The sequence below is a fragment of the Lotus japonicus genome, chromosome 4, assembly GCF_012489685.1.
Source record: "Lotus japonicus ecotype B-129 chromosome 4, LjGifu_v1.2".
Taxonomy (NCBI): domain Eukaryota; kingdom Viridiplantae; phylum Streptophyta; class Magnoliopsida; order Fabales; family Fabaceae; genus Lotus; species Lotus japonicus.
The window spans coordinates 7,296,349-7,315,214 of NC_080044.1; the positions used below are offsets into that span (position 1 = coordinate 7,296,349).

The 18,866-nt window shown below is 31.1% G+C and overlaps 1 protein-coding gene and 1 long non-coding RNA gene across 4 annotated transcripts; one reads left to right on the forward strand and one right to left on the reverse strand.

Annotated features, from left to right (window-relative positions):
* Positions 1-700: 700 nt before the first annotated feature.
* On the reverse strand, positions 701-3,784 carry LOC130714003 (uncharacterized). The gene is made up of 3 exons (XR_009011102.1): positions 2,233-3,784; positions 1,842-1,889; positions 701-1,004 (listed from the first exon to the last, which is right to left on the reverse strand). It is a non-coding gene; the product is annotated as an uncharacterized LOC130714003 (long non-coding RNA).
* A 1,881-nt stretch (positions 3,785-5,665) lies between these two features.
* On the forward strand, positions 5,666-6,705 carry LOC130714625 (probable trehalose-phosphate phosphatase D). 3 transcript variants are annotated; one of them, XM_057564536.1, is made up of 3 exons: positions 5,666-6,002; positions 6,089-6,229; positions 6,377-6,705. In XM_057564536.1, the coding sequence occupies exons 2-3, from the start codon at positions 6,092-6,094 to the stop codon at positions 6,530-6,532; spliced, it is 294 nt and encodes a 97-aa protein (XP_057420519.1). In that variant the 5' UTR covers positions 5,666-6,002; positions 6,089-6,091; the 3' UTR covers positions 6,533-6,705. The 3 variants fall into 3 exon arrangements, with proteins under 3 accessions (XP_057420519.1, XP_057420520.1, XP_057420518.1); XM_057564537.1 differs by having other exon boundaries at positions 5,666-5,962; XM_057564535.1 differs by having other exon boundaries at positions 5,670-5,987; positions 6,377-6,702.
* The last annotated feature ends 12,161 nt before the right edge of the window (positions 6,706-18,866 follow it).

The window sequence follows — 18,866 nt, forward strand, 5'->3', positions numbered from 1 at the left end:
TTTCAGAGAGTAGGGAGTGTTGAAACTTTTCAAAATTATAGTAATTAAAGCATATGTTCTTAAAATAATAATAAAAATTGAACCGACCTTCTGATCAAAATCTCAAAATCCCCCAACTGAACCCTAGTTCATTCAAAACCCAACCGAAACGAATCCCTTCTCTTAAAGCATATAGATGTCCGTACAATGACAGGGAGAAAGAAAGAGACTCAGTGTTTCAAAATCATGGAACCCCACTGAAAGCTTTTTCACCACACCTTAAAACACTGAAGATGGAGACAGTCTGAATCCATTATAACAACTTGGGTGTATTTAGAGCAATTGTTGCCATGTATATCCCATCTACACATTATTGTACCATAAACCATGTTGGCCTTTTTTTTCCTACGTGAGTTTGGTAAAAAAAAAACCATGATGATCTGATTGACCACGTTAGAAGCAATAGAATCCAACAAACTTCTCAGATTAGTCTTGAATGTGTCATCATTCACAGAAAAATCAGCTTCTAGCATTGGGAATTCATTAGAAAACAGCATAGATATGCACTTTGCTTCAAAGTTCGTATCAAGAAAATCTTCTTAAAAAGCTATTTAAAATTTTTTTAAAAAAATAATACAAACATAACATTGTTAGAAATTGAATTTAACATGAAGAGAAGCATGTATAATTTGCATACAGAACTAAGTGGATAAAAACGGTAGAAAAAGAAAAAGAAAACTTCGTTCAAATAACTGAATTATTCAAGCATCCGAAAATGAAAAATAAACAATAAGGCATATAAACATGATTATATGAAGTCCCTTTGCATCCACTATCAGCAAATATCATTCACAGAGAAATAGGCTAAAATGAATAGCATAGCTGTTGATTCTTAGCATCCACCATCAATAATTGCACAGTATCAACATGGATAACTCTTGCTCAAGAAAACTTCAAGGAGAAGGAACGATTCAGCATCAGAATTTCCCACCTGGCCGATCTTTGCAAAGGGGAGTGATAAAAATCTAAGAAAAAAGGAAATATAGCAATGAGTAAGAAAGAAAGAAGTCTTGAAGATTTTTAAGTTCACTTAATCAAATCAACTTCTAATACTCTTTTGCTAAGGTAATGTCTCAAAATTTATAAATTAAAGAACACATGAAGGAAAGTTTGCAGAGAAATTTTTTTAATGGAGAGAAATTGGGGAAAAGAACATATTGAAAGTAACAAAAGGAAGTGAAGAACAGACAAATGGGAAGCCAATTAAAAGCATCGAAACAAAGGAAGAGAATTCAAGAAGCCAACTTACACACGCACAACAGGGAACTCTGAAAATAAAATAGCATATATGGATTTGTTGTACAAAAGGTGAAAATCAATTCAAAAAACTACCTTCAATGCCATCAGTCCATTTACTCTTATCAAACCCCAGAGCTACAAAATTGGATGACTCTTGCTCTAGAAAACTATGAGGAGAAAGTCAATGAAAGCCAAAATCCCAAGAAACAATTATAACCGGCAATCAAGCTCAGCCTCAAATCTGTTCTACTTCCATCACTCAGGACCGGAAAATATAAAAAAATACCTCTTTTTTCCATCACACTAAATCATGAAGAAGTTCAAAAAACAGAAAAGAGTGAAAAAAAAAATTATGGTGAGAAGGCAAACCTAATTGAATCAATAACACAAGTTGATATAAAATTTGGATGTTTTTCATCTATGAATTAAGAAGTTCAGCTACATATTAATTACAGTACAATGCTAAATATTAAATAAGCATGCTGATGTAAAAGGATTAAGAATCCGACAATGGACAGTGTATAGTAGATTTCTTGTTGCTTTAAGAAAAGAAAAGTTCTAACCATAAAGAAAGCCCCTGCCTCTTTTTGCATCTTATCACCAATCTTTTGCTGCAATATAAACATAAAGAAATAATTCAAATGGGGACAAAATACTCTGGCATGCTTCTATGTAATTTCTTGGCTATATTAATTCAAAGTTCACTTATAGGTTGTGTTGACTAAATGGGCATGAAGTGTTATGTGCCTGGAACAAAGTGGAAGGGGAACTAGACAAAGAAAAAAAATGCTTTAAAATGAATTTCATCATATCAAAACAAAAACTATTAGCACTAAAAATTACAACTGCACTATAAACAAACACTAAAAAATAATAATTACTACTGCAAGTGAAGGTATAACCATCCCTGCACATGAAGTAAATCGTGTGAGCAAAAGAAGAAACTGGATGAACCTGAGTGAAAAAGAAGGTACATCAATGAAATTGCTATTGAGGTTCCACCATTTCATTTTCTACAACTTGGTAGGATCCTCTTCAGCAAAAGAAGCTTCTTTGTGGCCACCTCCATTTACATACCCTTTGCTTCCATCATCAGCTCAAGCGTTTTCTTCCAAAATCCTCTTCAGTGTTTCCTTCAAAACACTCTTAGCATCCTTTGTAGTCCTCACATATTCCTCTATCACTTTCCCCAACATCTTCACAGTTATTCAGCAGATGCGGAAAAAAAAATTGGCAGGCCAAACTTAGGGTAAGTATTTGATTTTGGAGTTCTCATTATCATTATATGATTTTCTTTTTTGATACCTCCATCATAAATGCTAGTCAATTCACGTGAAAGTAAGATGTCAAAATAGACATAAAGATGTTAAATTTAAAGAAATTGAAGAACATAGATACTTTATTGAAATGTAAAAAATCCGAACAAAGAGTTGGTGGAAAAGATCAAGCTTATGGTCCTCTTGTTAAATAAAGCTGAATTAATCTAGCCATGATAAGATTGAAGGAAAAACACATAGGGATCAAGTCAAGGAAAAATCAAGTGGAATGAGGTGGTTAATCAGTTGTTAGCTCTCTATTTGTAAGAGATGTTATTAAAGAAGACAGGGTAAATTGCGACAATTGGGAAAAATGGAGGAAACCTATGATATTGAAGCCAAAGCCGTTTCTAGAGAAAAAATGGTTGTATAACATGCCATATTGGCTGCAAGTTGAATCGGTGCAACATCACTTTATGCTATATATCAAATACCAAATTATGTGGGTGAAAATAACATGCTGAATAAAAGTCATAGTCAATTGGCAGGTTAAATGAAAAGAGACAAAATGATTGATTCGTTCATCATGGTATCTAAATAAGAAAAATAAACAAACTGCCTTTAATATACAATGAAAGTTTAATCAAGTTATGCCTTTGAGACCAGCCATTGTTGTCTCGTAAGTTTTATATAACTAAACACACAAATTAGGAACTTTAAGCTGCCTGATTCTAAGCTTTGGAGCAAGTACTCTCTATAGTACAATAAAAAAATCAGCAACATCCACACACATCCAAGAAATCAAACATTATGAAATTTCCAATTTGGTGAAGTCATTACCTTGAATATTTTCAGTCACCTGTTATGACAACTCATAACTCAAAAACGGAATCACCAAGATATTGAAATATCAATGAACAATTTAAAAATGATTGGTTGACAGGGTATAACAATGTAGCAGATAAGGTTGAGAAATGTCGTGAAGGGTTACCCAATAAAAGAAAATCTGAACAACAATACAAATGGCTCTGGCTGGACGAAGAACTCAAATCGAAGAATGTTTCCACGTGTGAACAAATTAAGAAGAAGAATCGGCGGGGAAATCAGAACGAAAAACCCAAATACACGGAGGGGGAGAGCTCAAAGCTTTTTAAATGAGCGCGACTCTTGGAAAAAACGGGCGATTCCTTTAGAAGAGGTGGGAGAACGATAAGTCGATAACGGAAGAAAGCCATAAAGGGGTGGAAGAACGAAAACGGAAGGGAATCGTGAAAGGGAAAACCAAACGTGCAAATATAGCAAGGAGTTCTGAAGTGAAAAAGTGGAAACAAACAATGGCCAAGATTGAACGCTATGGACGGCCAAGATTTGATCTCCAACTTATGATATTTAGATTTACTGAATTGTCCATGGAGAAATTCTGATTTATGTGCAATGGTTTATTTTGAATTACAAATTTACCCTTCAAGGCTGCAAAACTCTGCTTTTATATAGATTATAGATTATAGATAGATAGATAGATAGATTATAGATAGATTATAGATTATAGATTATAGATAGATTATAGATAGATAGATAGATTATAGATAGATAGATAGATAGATAGATAGATAGATTATAGATTATAGATAGATATATAGATTATAGATAGATAGATAGATAGATAGATAGATAGATAGATAGATAGATAGATAGATTATAGATAGATAGATAATAGATGCATGGTTCAATATAATACATTTCATTTTTTATTTATTTAATGTAGATAGTTGAATAGCCTCCTGACATTAACAATTTTATTTAGTTTTTGACACTGGTATTGTCATCATGCCACTATTTTTAATTTAATGTTAGTTTTTCTTCGGAGTTACTATGTTAAGGAATTCTAAGAATTTGTGAGTTTAAGAAAAATGGACATATATTCCTGCAGAAAATTGGACAGCAAACTAAGACCATAGCATATCAAGATTAACTTTGGCCGAAGTATGCTTTATTGTTAATAGTTTTTTTTTCTTGGACTAAATTGATATTAGTTTAAAATTAACATTAAATTTGATTTTAATTTAAGGTACTGTGCTAAAACCATTTGTAGATATAACTTTGTAGTCTGTTACACTTTTGGCATGGATGTTACTCTTTTGCTTATACATTTGATATTTATTAAGTTTAAAACTGAAATCATTAGAGCACAAGTTTCCACTACTCGTTCATTCACTCACTAAGCTATCTCATTAAAACACCAGTTTTTTTACTAATGTATGTAGGTTCTCATGTGTATTTGTACTTAATACTTAGCTCAAGTGAGCTTTACTAATATATATAGATAGATAGATATTTGTTTTTTGGAAAATCCAAATATATATATATATATAAATAATTATTTTGGGAAATAAGAGCCCCAAGTACAATATAGATAGATATATATTGATAGAAATTCTTTTATTTTAAAAGTATTTTATCTAAATTATTTAATAATAAATATTTTTTTTATTTTTTAAATTTGTCAAATGCAAAACTCAAGTCAATTTTAAGTCTATGAATGTTGTTATTTAATATATGTAGTTGAATAGGTTTTTGTAATACAATTTTTTTCAGTTTTTAGTTTATTAATTTTTTTATTTTTTAATGTATTTAACATAAAGGTATGTGAGTTTTTATGGTTTAATACATTAATTACATGCAAAAACACAAGTGTGCTTTACATATATATATATAGAAAATAGATATAGATAGATAGATATCGATATATATTTTTTTTTTGGAAAAACCAAATATATATATATATATCTATCTATCTATCTATCTATCTATCTATCTATCTATCTATCTATACTATATCTATCTATCTATACTATATATAAAAGTAAAGTTTATGCAGCCTTGAGGGCAAATCAGTCATTCAACACTTTAATGCACAACAATCTAATTTTTAGCATGGACATTTTAGTAAAAGTATACATTATTTCCTCAAGATTCGATCCTAGGCGTTTATTCCTCAATCACATTTTCCCTCGGCCTTCCGTTTCGTTTTCCACTCGCTTCCGTTTTGTTTCTGAGCTGTCCGTCTTTTCCGTTCACTTGGAAGTTGGAATGTCTCCACTCTCCATCTTCACCTCTCTCCCTCTTATATTTCTTTGTTTGCAATGTTGAGGCCAGAGATTCCTCTCCCCATTACATCGCAAGGCCCTCTCTTTAACCCCAAAGTTGTGGCTGTCGTTTTTGCCGCAGCGGCATCGGAGACGAGGTGAAGACCCTGAGGGCTCCGGCGGCGTGCGAGGTAGGGGAGATAGGTGGTTGGTGCAGAAGATGTAGAGGACACAACCTGTGCCGTCGTCGATGGCGAACAGGGGAAACTGTTCCGTCCATTAGGAACTTCAGTTTTCGGTGGCGTGCAAACCTTTGACAGCATCTTCCTGTTTGATGTTCATGTGGTTATGGATATGGATTTGACATGTTGTTCATTCTTCAGTTTCTGGCTTAGACTTTATTCTTATCTTAGTTTTATGAATCAAAGAGATTATTAAACTTGACATAAGTTCAACATCCATGATCAGGTTATGGAGATACGCCCAAATGTAAACTGGGATAAAGGCCGTGCATTGATGTATTTGCTTGACACTCTTGGATTTGAGAGCTTTAATGATGTTCTACCAATTTACCTTGGAGATGACAAAACAGATGAAGATGCTTTTAAGGTATGGTTAGTTAAAATAGGAACCTCATTTAGTGATTTGTTTTGGGGAATGAATGTTAATTAAACCACTCTAGGCAACATAACTTAAACATAAGGTGCTAGCAATTGTAAAGTTAATTATGACTTGATGTGGATGCAATGCATACAGGTTATAAGACACATTGGAAGAGGATTTTCCATCATTGTTTCTTCAATTGTCAAGGAGACCAAGGCTTCATATTCTCTGCGTGACCCTGCTGATGTGATGACATTCTTGACATGTTCAGCAAAATGGAAGAAGAACATGTTACAGAAAACTAAATAGACTTATGAGATTGTAGGCTAATTTGTTCCTTTTTAAATTTAACAAATTATCCTTGAGTTTGTATGTCGAGACAAGGACTTGAGGATGATAATAATAGGAAATGATTCTGTAGATGTACTTCAGCTCTTCAAATTTTTATGGAGTATCATAGTTCTAATTTTACAAAGTTACTTTTACTTCTACAAATGTTTAAACGGCCAAGATTGAATCCTTGCAAAATCATGTGGAGTTTTACTTATTACTTATTACGTGAATGTACTAATGTACTCCTTCAGCTCTTTCTCCTTGATGCTACTGCTTTCATGTCTCGAGAATTTGGGTTTTTCTGCATCACATTCACATCTTCCAAGCCCTACGGCACCGATCTGCATACCAATTGCAAGGTATTATGCTTCTTTCTCTGGATCCCTACATCTCATGTGCAAGTTAGCATCTTTGTCATTAACTGCATTCTTTTGTTCTAGGTTTATGCATTTCCTTTTTAACTTTCTTGCCTGCTGAGTGCTGAATTGCTCCTTTTTTCCCTTTTCATTTGATCCTGTTTGCAGGCCCTAATCTAAATGAAGGATACGTGATTTACTTGATGAACTTCAAAGTTAGGTATCACCTTGATGATATTTGATAATTTTCTTATCCATTTTCTTATATTTAAGTACCGATGTCTTTCCTTTGTCTTTTGTCATAACCAATTTTTGGTTTTACTTATTCCTCTTTTATAGCTTTTAATTTTCAATGGGATATATATGCATGATGATGATGAAGTGAAAAGTAGTGAAAAGTTGATGAGAGGTAAAAAGGCAACTAAAAGGATGAATGATTACATAACAAATTTTGCCTCTGCTATGTTCTGGCATCTATACATCCTAGCTGTTTGGATTTGTGCACCCAACAAATTTGGTGCACAAAAACCACTTAACTAAGATACTAATTGTGGGAAGAAGTCAAACTGATTCTGATCTCTTTTGTGCACCAGAATCAGATAACCCCAGAATCAGTACCCAACACGTTTTCTGCACCAGCTTGGCTTCTTTCCACATTTGTGTGTTTCTGTCTCTATCTCTGTAATAATGTTTTTATTTTTTAGATGTGCAGGTTGGGTACTGAGTTATATCCATGAGAAGTTTTTAATTTCATTTCTCTCATTATTTAGTGCTTATAGTTTTCCTTTCTCATTTCTCTCATTGTTGAGCAGACCTGCAGAATGCTAAGATAGTTTCCCATTTGATAGATTTATGCAACTATCTCTTAAATCTGGAAGATGGTAGTTGGGGCTAAAAGAGAAAGCTGCAGAACTAATGTCAATAAGCTTCATTGTGATTCGGTTATGACCACCTACAAAATCTGTTTCGCGAGAAGGATACATGCTAAAGGATTTATACAATTTAAATTCTAGGTAAAGTCCCTTTAGAGTTCTGATTATTTGATAGTTGTGGATGCCAGTTATCTTTAAATATTAAGTTAGAAAGCCCTATCTTATAAAATTTTGACTACCTCGCTCTCGCTTTCAACAAATATTTTTTCAATTCCACTTACCCTTTAATTATTCTGTTAGAAAATTCAATTTTTTTAGAAGTTCATTATATGATGATAGTAGTGGATACTAAAGGGAATAATCTTTGATATTTCAAGTTAGATAATTAGGGAAAGGAAATAGACAAATCAATGTTAACCATTTCAGTGATTCTGCTTGGACTGTTATGTTGTTAATGGCTGACTATTTTGTTGCTATGTATGTATGTGCAGCTCAACTGAGTTTGCAAATTGCATGTATGAGTACAAGATTTGATGACCCCATGGTTCACAGAAGTTGAATATATTTTTGTTTATCAAATCAGAATATGGAGAGGAAATTTTATTAAGTGTTAGCTCCTGTCTTATCTTTATATAAGCCGAAAGTTGTGGCAGTGAGAGTTGTAGCTATATCATTTATAGGTTGCTTTGTTGCTCTGATTTTTTTTCCATTTATATTTATTTCTCCTCTCTTCCCCACCATTTCTTCTTCTCCTCCCTTCTCTCAGGCTAATTCCTATCGATCTTTACTTTCTGCAGTTGATTTTGGGGAGGAAGCAGGGGTTTTGTTTCCCAAAAGATCCGTCTCAAGAAAACGAAGCAAGAATGAAGCAAACAGTGAAGGGGAAGATCATTTTCTCCAACTGTGGTAAGAACCCTTCTTCTAAATTTTTCTACCATTTGTTTTGTGGAAAACGACGTGAGATGGAAGAAATCCACAAAGAGCAAGATCATTATCTCCAACTGCGGTAAGAACCCTTCCTTTTTCCCTTTTTCTGCATTTTGACTTCAGAGTTCAGACTTCTAATTTTCCTACGATTTGTTTTTTCACATTAGGTTGTTGTCTTCTTTATTCTTATTTTTCCTCATCCACTCCAGTAAGATACAGTCTTTATTCCTCAATTCAATTTGTTTTTCACATTATGTTGTTATCTTCTTTATTTTATTCCTCATATGAGTGCATGATTTCAAAAATGACATCTTATGAAGTATCCCCTGGCTCAAAAAAAGTTTTCCAATACTATAATTCATGTTATTCTCTCCTCATACTGTTATCTCAATTTATTCTCTCCTAATTATTAACAAAATCTCTCTTCTACTTTCTATTAAAATGATATTGTTTTTAGTTTCTTAAGGCCAAGAATTGCCACTCATACATTTACAAGTTTCAATGCCCTCATTTTGGAAGATCTCTCTTATAAGGTCTTATAAGGTCAAATGTGACATCTTCTTTTTCATTTATATGTGCTTAGTGTGGTTATTGAAGAATTTAGTGATTACATATTAGTAATTAATATCAGTTAGGGAATTCCAGAGGGCATGATTAGTTAGTTAGTATTTATACAAAACATTAATCCTGAAAAATAAAAGGTGACAGTTTAAACATTAAATATCAATGACAATAAAAACTTTCCACTAACCCTTTCCATTACAACAATTATAAGTACTAACTTTCCACTGACTCTCTTATAAGTCCAACTATTTTTTTTCTCTATTTGTGGCCATTCAATACACAAGCTGATTTATTGTTGAATGCATATAATGACAAGAGTAGGAAAGGGAAAGGCATAAGCCAGGTGGGACAACTCCTATTGAAAAGAACGAAGAGGGGGGAAGAGAAGGAAGAGGAAGAAGAAGAAAAGGATTATTCTGAGAAGCCGGACAACAATAGTGTCATAAATGAATTTTCTTTGTTTCTTCAACTTTCTTGATATGTTTCCAAGTGTTACTTGCTATACTTAATTTAAGGGTATGCTATGAACATCATGTTATTGCATCAGAAAGTTTAAGCTTTCTTAATTTGTCTAGCCACCATTGTAATATATCAGCTATATTCAATATTAATTGAGTTATTTATGGTGAATTGACAAAGATAAAACTTTATTATTGAAGGGAGATTTTTTTTTTTGATAAATTGAAATGCATATTTTTTCATGCTCCGAGAGGGTAACAGTAATTTATATCATTTTTTTAAGTGGTTAATTAGTTCGTTATATTGCATTAGTTTGGGGTTAATTATAATGATAAAGTAGTTAAATTAATTTGATGTTTGAAGAAATTCCTTAACACATGATCAATTAGTTTAGATTTCTAGAGGTGGATGTTTTAACATTAAACTTTATAAGAATGCAAAAATTATTCACCAAAATAAATGGTTAATATCAGTTACAGTGTTATATGAGATATTATAAATGTGGATGTTAAAACATTAAAATTTATAAGAATGCAATCTCACCAAAATAAATGGTTATTATCGGTTATGATATTCCATAGAATATTATAGATGTTTAATTTTTTATAGAATATATAAATTAATATTTATATTAATCTTAAGAAAGTGAATATCTATGATGAAAATTCATGGGAATTGATAAAATATTGTTTTATATTATATACTAATTAATATTATTATTGATATAAATATTAATATTAATCTTAAAAAATTCAAATCCCTATCACCTACGATTTTTTTATTTAGTGTTTAGTTAAATTAATTACACACTAAATAAAAATTAATATTTATTATTGAACTCCATAAGACATGGTAAATTCTTTTATTTGTAAAATATTTTAATTAATATAAATATTAATCTTTTAAAAATTAAAGGTAGTTTTTTCTGGGTGAAAAAGGTAGGGATTTAAACATTAAATCTAATATGAATGTCAAAATAAATGTTGGACTAATCCTTCCGGCTTCATCAAATTTATAGTTTTTTTTTTCAAAAAAATAGTTAATATTTGTTACATATCAAATTATTAATATTAATATTAATTGTTTGGTTAATAATTTATACATCAAATAAAAATAAAATATCAATTACGAAACACCATAAGACAAGATAAATTTTCTTGGGATATAAAATATCAGTTAAGGAATTTCACAGGACATAGAAAATTAATATCAAATTTATACAATATATAAATAAATATTAGTATTATTCTTTAGAAATTAAATTTTAAAATTTTAACATTAAATTTGATATGAATGTTACAATAAACTTTTTACTAACCGTGTCACTTATACTTAGATATTTTTTTGGTGTTTATTTAATTTACACACTAATTAAAAAGTTTAATATCAATTACAGAAATCCAATGGGTAAAAAGATAGGAATTATTGGGTAAAAATCTAAATATATTTATCTCATTATACTAATTATTGTGTTCTTCTATTTTTTTCTTATATTTCGGGAAAGCCAACGGGTCAATCAAAATTTCAAATTTAACTCTTAATGTAATCATTCTATTTGAAAAAAAATATTAGTATAATTATTATTTACTCCATGTCTTTTCTTAGGTATATATATAATATTTCATCTCTCTAAAATAAACAATTTTTTTTTGGTACATCAAAAAGATAAATTGTACCCGTCAGTAATCGATCCATGAATCTTCCCCTATCCAATTAAATAGTTCAACATTGAAATAAATGTTAAAACACAAATTAATATAATTATTACGCTACTGCAAAATAAATACAAAGACATACCACACACAAAAAAACACTTCACAATTTAAGTTTACTTATATTTAAAATTTTTCATTTTTTTAATGCATAACTTTTTTTATACTCGATAAACAAAATAGGGTTAATCCTCTAATTGGTCCCTGTGGTTGTGTGGCCGTCTGAAATTAGTCCCTCCCGTAAAAAATAAGTCCTCGCGTTTGAAATTAGTCCCTCCCAACAAAATAATACCCCTGTGCAACACACGGGTACAAAGAAATTTGTTTCCTCTATAAAAAAACTAAATTAAATAGTGCAACATTAAACACAAAACCCAAGAATAAATTAAATAGTTGTGCTTCTACAAAATAAAAGGAACACATTCTTCATGGAAAAAATTTACAAATTTGTGTTTTCTTATATAAAAAATTATGTATGTCCTTTTAATTTATAAATTATATTTTAATAAACATAACACAAATTTGAAAAAATTTCCTACAATAAACAAAAATGAATATCCCCGTGCATCGCACGGGTCCATATATAGAAAATAGATATAAATAGATAGATATCGATATATATTTTTTTTTGGAAAAACCAAATATATATATATATATATAAATAATTACTTTGGGAAATAAGAGCCCCAAGTACAATATAGATAGATATATATTGATAGAAATTTTTTATTTTAAAAGTATTTTATCTAAATTATTTATTAATAAATATATTTTTTTTGATTTTTTAAATTTGTCAAATGCAAAGCTCAAGTCAATTTTAAGTCTATGAATGTTGTTATTTAATATAAGTAGTTGAATAGGTTTTTATAATACAATTTTTTTCAGTTTTTAGTTTATTAATTTTTTTTATTTTTTAATGTATTTAATCTAAAGGTATGTGAACTTTTATGGTTTAATACATTAATTGCATGCAAAAACACAAGTGTGCTTTTTATATATATATATATATATATATATAACTTTATATATATATATATATATATAACATACAATTTGAATTAGTGAAACACTTATATATTATAATTATCTTTCATTTATGTCTTAATGTTTCATCTTACTTATAGACATTAATTGGATAACTATGCAATATTAAGTTTGATTTGCCCTTTACCGTTAGTATGGAGCTTGTGAGTGTGATCGTCGATGCAATATTGCATGTAAAAGATAAACAAATAATTCATACAAAGAGATACGAATAAACTATATCGGGAACTCTTACTGCATCCAGATTTATAGCAAATGACTATTTTCGTAATATTAATTAACTAACTATCTATTGTCTAATCTACAATTGAGGTTGTGTTGATTTTATAAAAATCAAATAAATTGTAATACTTTATTCACATATTATATAAATCATTTGAGTAGAATGCTTGGTATAGAACCATATGAACATATGGAATGTGTGAAATATCTTTTATTAAAATGGTGGGACACAACAATTTGGTGGTAAAGGAACAACATAAAAGCTGTAAAAATCAAGAGGAAATTTGGTTTCACTATTGGAATGTAGTCCTTTCGAATAAACCAATTTTGCATTTAAAATAAGAAATATATATCACTACACCTTCTCTACATACTTCTAAATTCCACCCAAAAAAACTATACAATTCCTTTTATTGAAAAAACATGTGCTAAACCTGAATTAACCTTCAAAAGTATAGAATCAACTTCTTTTTTAATAGTAAAGAAACGAACACAACCACATCCAAAGTTATGTACCAAAATATTTATATTTTAAAATAATGTTACTAAGTATTAACACATTAAAATGCATAAAAATTTCACTGTCAGAACCGGTCCTTGCCCTCCTAATGTCACAATTGCATATATCAGCTTAACTCCTATATCTTCAACACTCTTCATAAATATTTCTTCTTGCAGCTTACACAATTGCTTCTGCAATGACAAAATCCACAGTATGCAATAATTCAATCTTAATAAGTTTGTGAGTGAAAATTCAAACTACTTTGATAAATCAATAGATGCTATCTCAAAGGAATGATATGAACTTTGTAATTTCATAAGGAAACCAAAGAAGAGATTGTTAGTTAGTTTAGTGTGGTGAGCATTGTGTATGCATCGGTGTAGCTTTTTGGAGAAAGTCTTTATATAAGCCTTATAAAGAAATTTGAAACATGAGTCAAGCATAAGAAAGTATGTAAAGCTTAGTATATTTTGAATACAATAGGTGATGGTACATAATCAAGTAACATACAACAACTAAAGTCTTCTCCTACCTGAATTAAATAGCTTTCTAATCCTCAATAAAGTAATATGAATTTTTTTTGTTACAAATACCTGACGTAGTAATAGCATGTTAGTTGCCTCAGTAGTAGGTCTCCTAACATAAGATATCTGAATAAGATTTGTAAACAAAAATATGTACTTCAGACTTCATCCGAATGTAAATTTTTATAACTTTAAAATATCCAAAACTGTGTCTGAATAGTATATCATTACTTAGCAACCCACTTAAGAATAGTAACACCTATATGAAAATGACAAAAACATCAAAGATTGTGAGGTTTACAAAAGTTCAAAAACTTCAGCAGGTCTAGAGCTAGATACCTTTTTTGTTTCTACTGTGGCAAATTGTAACGAATGAACACACATGCAGGATATTGTGAAAATGAATTTAGCGCTAAAAAATCATAATAATATTTTTTCTAAATATCATTATGAAAATAAATTCATAAGCTATTTCAAAACAACAAAGAATTACAGGTTAAAACTAATATTTATATCTTTAAAAAAGTATATAGGATGAAAACGCAAAATGACTATACTTTCACCCATATGATTTTTTAACTAAACAATTATGAATTAACATGATGTTGTAGCTGCTATTGACTTTCACTCCACATCTGATGTCTTTATTTTTTCATACAATGTCTTTTTTTAACTACAAAATTAGCTTATATCAGATCTCGAGTAAAGTGGTAAGAATTAGGGAACATGTGGGTTGGGTTGGGGAGGTCCAATGATCAATCCCTGAAAGGTACAATTTATCTTTCCTATGTACCAAAAAAAAAATCTCAAGTAAAGTTCTTCACAAAAAAAATCTTGTTTTAAAGGCACATGTCTATGAAGATAGGTTTCAAAGCATATCTTAAAAATCAAGAACATAAACACTCAAAGCATCCTACATAGATAAAACATCCAAATAAAAGAGCCAAGAGCCAAAAGTTACCCAGTTAACACCATGGAGGAAGCCAAGGATTAAGCATATAGCATATCATAGTAAACCATCTAGTGTAAGCAGGCCAAAAATTAAAATAACAATTAAGTCAAGTGTTTCACTTAGTATTATTGGAGCTTCCCTCTCTATCTTTCTCCCCTATTCTAGGAGTTAGTCCTACTTGCAGAAACTCAGTGGGCCTTGAATTTTTTTTCTCATTCTTGTTACATAACTTTCTAATACATTGCTAAAGCACTGAAGAGATGAATTATATATAAGTAGTTAAAGGAGAAAATACATCAAAGTACAATCCATTTCACATTAGTTGAAAGAGTTTTTCCTGAATTCCTAAACCAGCATATTAACTACATGAGCCTCTTCTATACTCTCAATTGTGAAAGTTTTTCCTGTCCCAAATGAGCATATGTCTAGAAAACATAGTTCTATAAGCTTCACATTTTATTCTCATTTGTGTTTTTAATAGAGAAACCCAAAGAGTCCCTAACAAACTGACATTTTTTCCTAACTTTCAACACCACATTTGATAAATATCTGCAAGCACCACTGAAATGTCAAATGCTGGAATCAGACCTTCACCACATTTCTATTCCAATTTTCATCCAGCGATTTCCCTCTGATAGAATGCCTACACCAGCATCAACTTTCTCACAATTTCATTTACTAATAAACTTCAAATTGTCTCCGGCAAATTTAGTGCTCTTTCAAGACTAATCTCGGTCCAAGTGCAGTGGATATAAAGTATCAAATACAACCATTGCTAACATGTGTCGTACTTCTTGCAGGTCACCATGAGCTAAGGACTCGAAATCAGTTTTTCTACCTTGCTTTGAAAAAAATTTCCTACCAGCCCTTGCTCTTAAACAATCAAAAATACTGACAGCTTTTAGGTACATTCCTAAAGGGATGAAAACCATATCTGAATCAGGAGCTTGAGGATAGTCAGCCATAACTTGAGATACCACATGCCTAGTTGTCATCTGTAACAGTGACTCTTTAACAGACTCCGCAAGATCCAAAATCTCATATGCCAAAGTCTCTGCATCAAGATCCGAAGGATCTAATAATTCAAGAAATCTGTCTTCATGAGGTTTGTTGATCCTCTTAGATATGTCTACTGCTTCCAACAAATTTCCACCGCTATGAACTGCAAGGCTAAATGCAGCAACAACCAAGGGATTCCTTGGTTGATCACTCAATGTTGTGTGATGCAAGGATACCAACCCATAAGCTGCTGTGACATGGTCTTTGGTGCCAAAAGTTTATCCAAATTGGAGAACAAAGACAAAAGCAAATTGGTTCTTTTGTCCCGCCTCCGAAATCGATGGTGAACAAAATAAACAGCCTGAAAGGGGAGCATTGAGAAAAGAGTAAATAAAGTTATTGTGTAAGATAGAAAACAAAACTTAAATGGTGCAAAACTGCCCAATCCCTTTGCTTGTTAATGTTAAGGTAACTCCGTTTGGAAATAATACATTTCTTTAAAACATCCAATTGGAACAACATACAGTCCAGATGCAACAAAAGTCACCTTATAGAGCTAGAATTAATCAATCAGTTCCTAGAAGAGATAAAACTGTCTGTGCCAAAATAGCTTCACGAATGCTTTGAGTTCACAATCCTGCATAGATGATTAACATGGTTTTTAAGTCTCTCCAACTAAATGAATGCTTTTGAAGCAACAACCACAATATAAGTGGTAAACATATTATTGTAAGAGCATATTACATAAGTAGGACTCACTTTTCAAAATTTATATAGGTAACAAACAGAGAATTCTAAAATCACTACATTACTTATCTAGCTTATATAGTTTGACTTAGACATTATTTGCTACTCACTCAAACCAATCTTTTCAATCCTTGGGGTTATAGACAAAAGGAAAAATTGATCTCTAACGGGATTAGTTATATGATTTAAAGGCTCAAGCTTTCTCTGCAAACTTCTATTTGATTACCCCATTGACTTCTTATATTTGTAAAGTATTAGATCTTAGCTTGCACAACAATACAATGACATCAAATTCCAAATCCATTTTATTCAAGTAAATTTCATGAAAAATAATTCTATAACTATTATAGTAGTGCAATAGTGCATCAAACAGAAACTTAGCGATTGATAAAATTCAATATAAACTTTTTGTCCTTTTCTATTACAATCCTTTTAAGAAAGGATGTTTTTGTAATCATCCATCAAGAAATACCTGGATGTATCCCTCGGACTTCTCTGGTAATGCTGCTTTGTCAAAAGTAGCAGTCACAGAAAGATTAAAAAGTTTTCAGTATGGAAAAAGAAACTAAGAAAGCAAAGACAGAATGATCTACTGACATGCTTCTCCTTACAGTTATTATTCAATGCTTAACACCAAAAGACTAAAAGTTATCAGTATATATTTAGTCAAACTCAAGCCTAGTCCTAAAACTCACTGTTGAAGAAAAAACATGGCAAGAAAAAAAAAGACATAGGGCAAAAGAACAAAATGATTTTCTTTTTTTCTTTTAAGTTGTGAAATGTCACTATATAAGGGGTTTTCTTCGTATGAATAAGGATTTACTCGGCTAAAACAATTTACCGAGATAGAGAAATTAGAACAAAGATTAACAACAGCCTTGAAGGTGTGCATCCCGCTTTTACCATATCTTCTTCTACTGAATAGAAGCAGTAAGCATATAAAGTGAAGCTACAGAATCTGCAGTTAATCTAATTCAACACCACAAATTAATAACTCTCCTATTGAAAAGTAAATTCTTCATGCTCATCAAAGGAATAGCAACATCACTATGAACAGTTATTAAATGCATGATTCAGAAAATTTCTAACTAAGTAGAGAAAGAAAGGATTGAATATGTGAAGTTGGGAAGTAAATTCTCTTGCTCTTCCCTCAAAATTCCAGGTTAGCCCTTCTGCATCATTAGTGTATAGACTTGAGCATTTTGTATTTACCTTGCAGGCTGATTATTGAACCAAAAACAATGCTCAAATGGCTCAAAAATAGGGTCTACACCCTGTTACATAAGAGAGAGAAAGCTAAATACCAAAATACATCTTAATCTAAGTACAACTCGGAATGGAGTATGATTACAACTTCTTGTGCTTTAGGAAAAAAATGATTACCACTTTTCGTGCTTCCGAAAAAAATGATTGCCACTTCTCTTAGCAAAACATAAGTAAAAAGTAAAAGAGTAAAATACACTCACCCCCCTCAAGGTTTGTAAGAATGACACTCCACCCCATTGTTTTTTAAAATCTACACTCCACCCCATTTCTTATAAAGGCAAAATATAGTGACGAAAACAAATTCGTCACTAATAAAAAATAATTACTAATTAGTTAAAATTTAAATAAATTAAATGCATATACACTATCATACATCAATTTATGAAAATAATTTTACTGAATTAAATTTAAAAAAACCATCCACTCTGTCTGTTAAGTCCACGTCTCATCTATCTCCAAATCATATTTCTCACAACAAACGGTCACCACCAAACCTTTGCTCCCTTTAACACGACGACAACTATCCCAGAATGTGAAACCCCATGGCACCACCATGCCTCAAAGTTTTGTTGCGACCTGAACCCCAGAACGTGAATCGCACATCCCCATAGCCACTTGTTCATCTACTTGTTGTAAACTTCACCCCTTTAAGTTGTGTGCGAACGCTTTGTTGGTTTAAGATGTTGTTGGATTTTGTTAAAAACGGTGCTCCACCGCATCGTTGGGTTCTAATAACCTCCGATCCACTTCATATTTCTTAATTTTGTTTCTCTATTTTCTTCACCCATTTATGTTGCTTTTTGGGTCTACAATCCAATTTTAAAAATTGGAGGTATAAATAGATTATTTTGATTAAAATTGAATTATTACCAAATATGAAAACACAAGCATGTTTCACTATGTTTGAGATATGGTTTGTCAACCAGTCATATGTGCTATTGCAGAATTTGCATTGTGAATTTACGGAGGAAGAACGCGATTGAGAGAATGAGGAGGACTGTGATGTTTTCATTTTTATATTTATTGGATTATATTGAAAATATTTTTTGAAATTATTGATTAACAATTTAAATAATAACTAATTTTTAATGAAGAATATTTTTCGTCACTAAATTTGCCTCTATATAAAATGGGGTGGGGTGTAGATTTTAGATAAAAATGGGG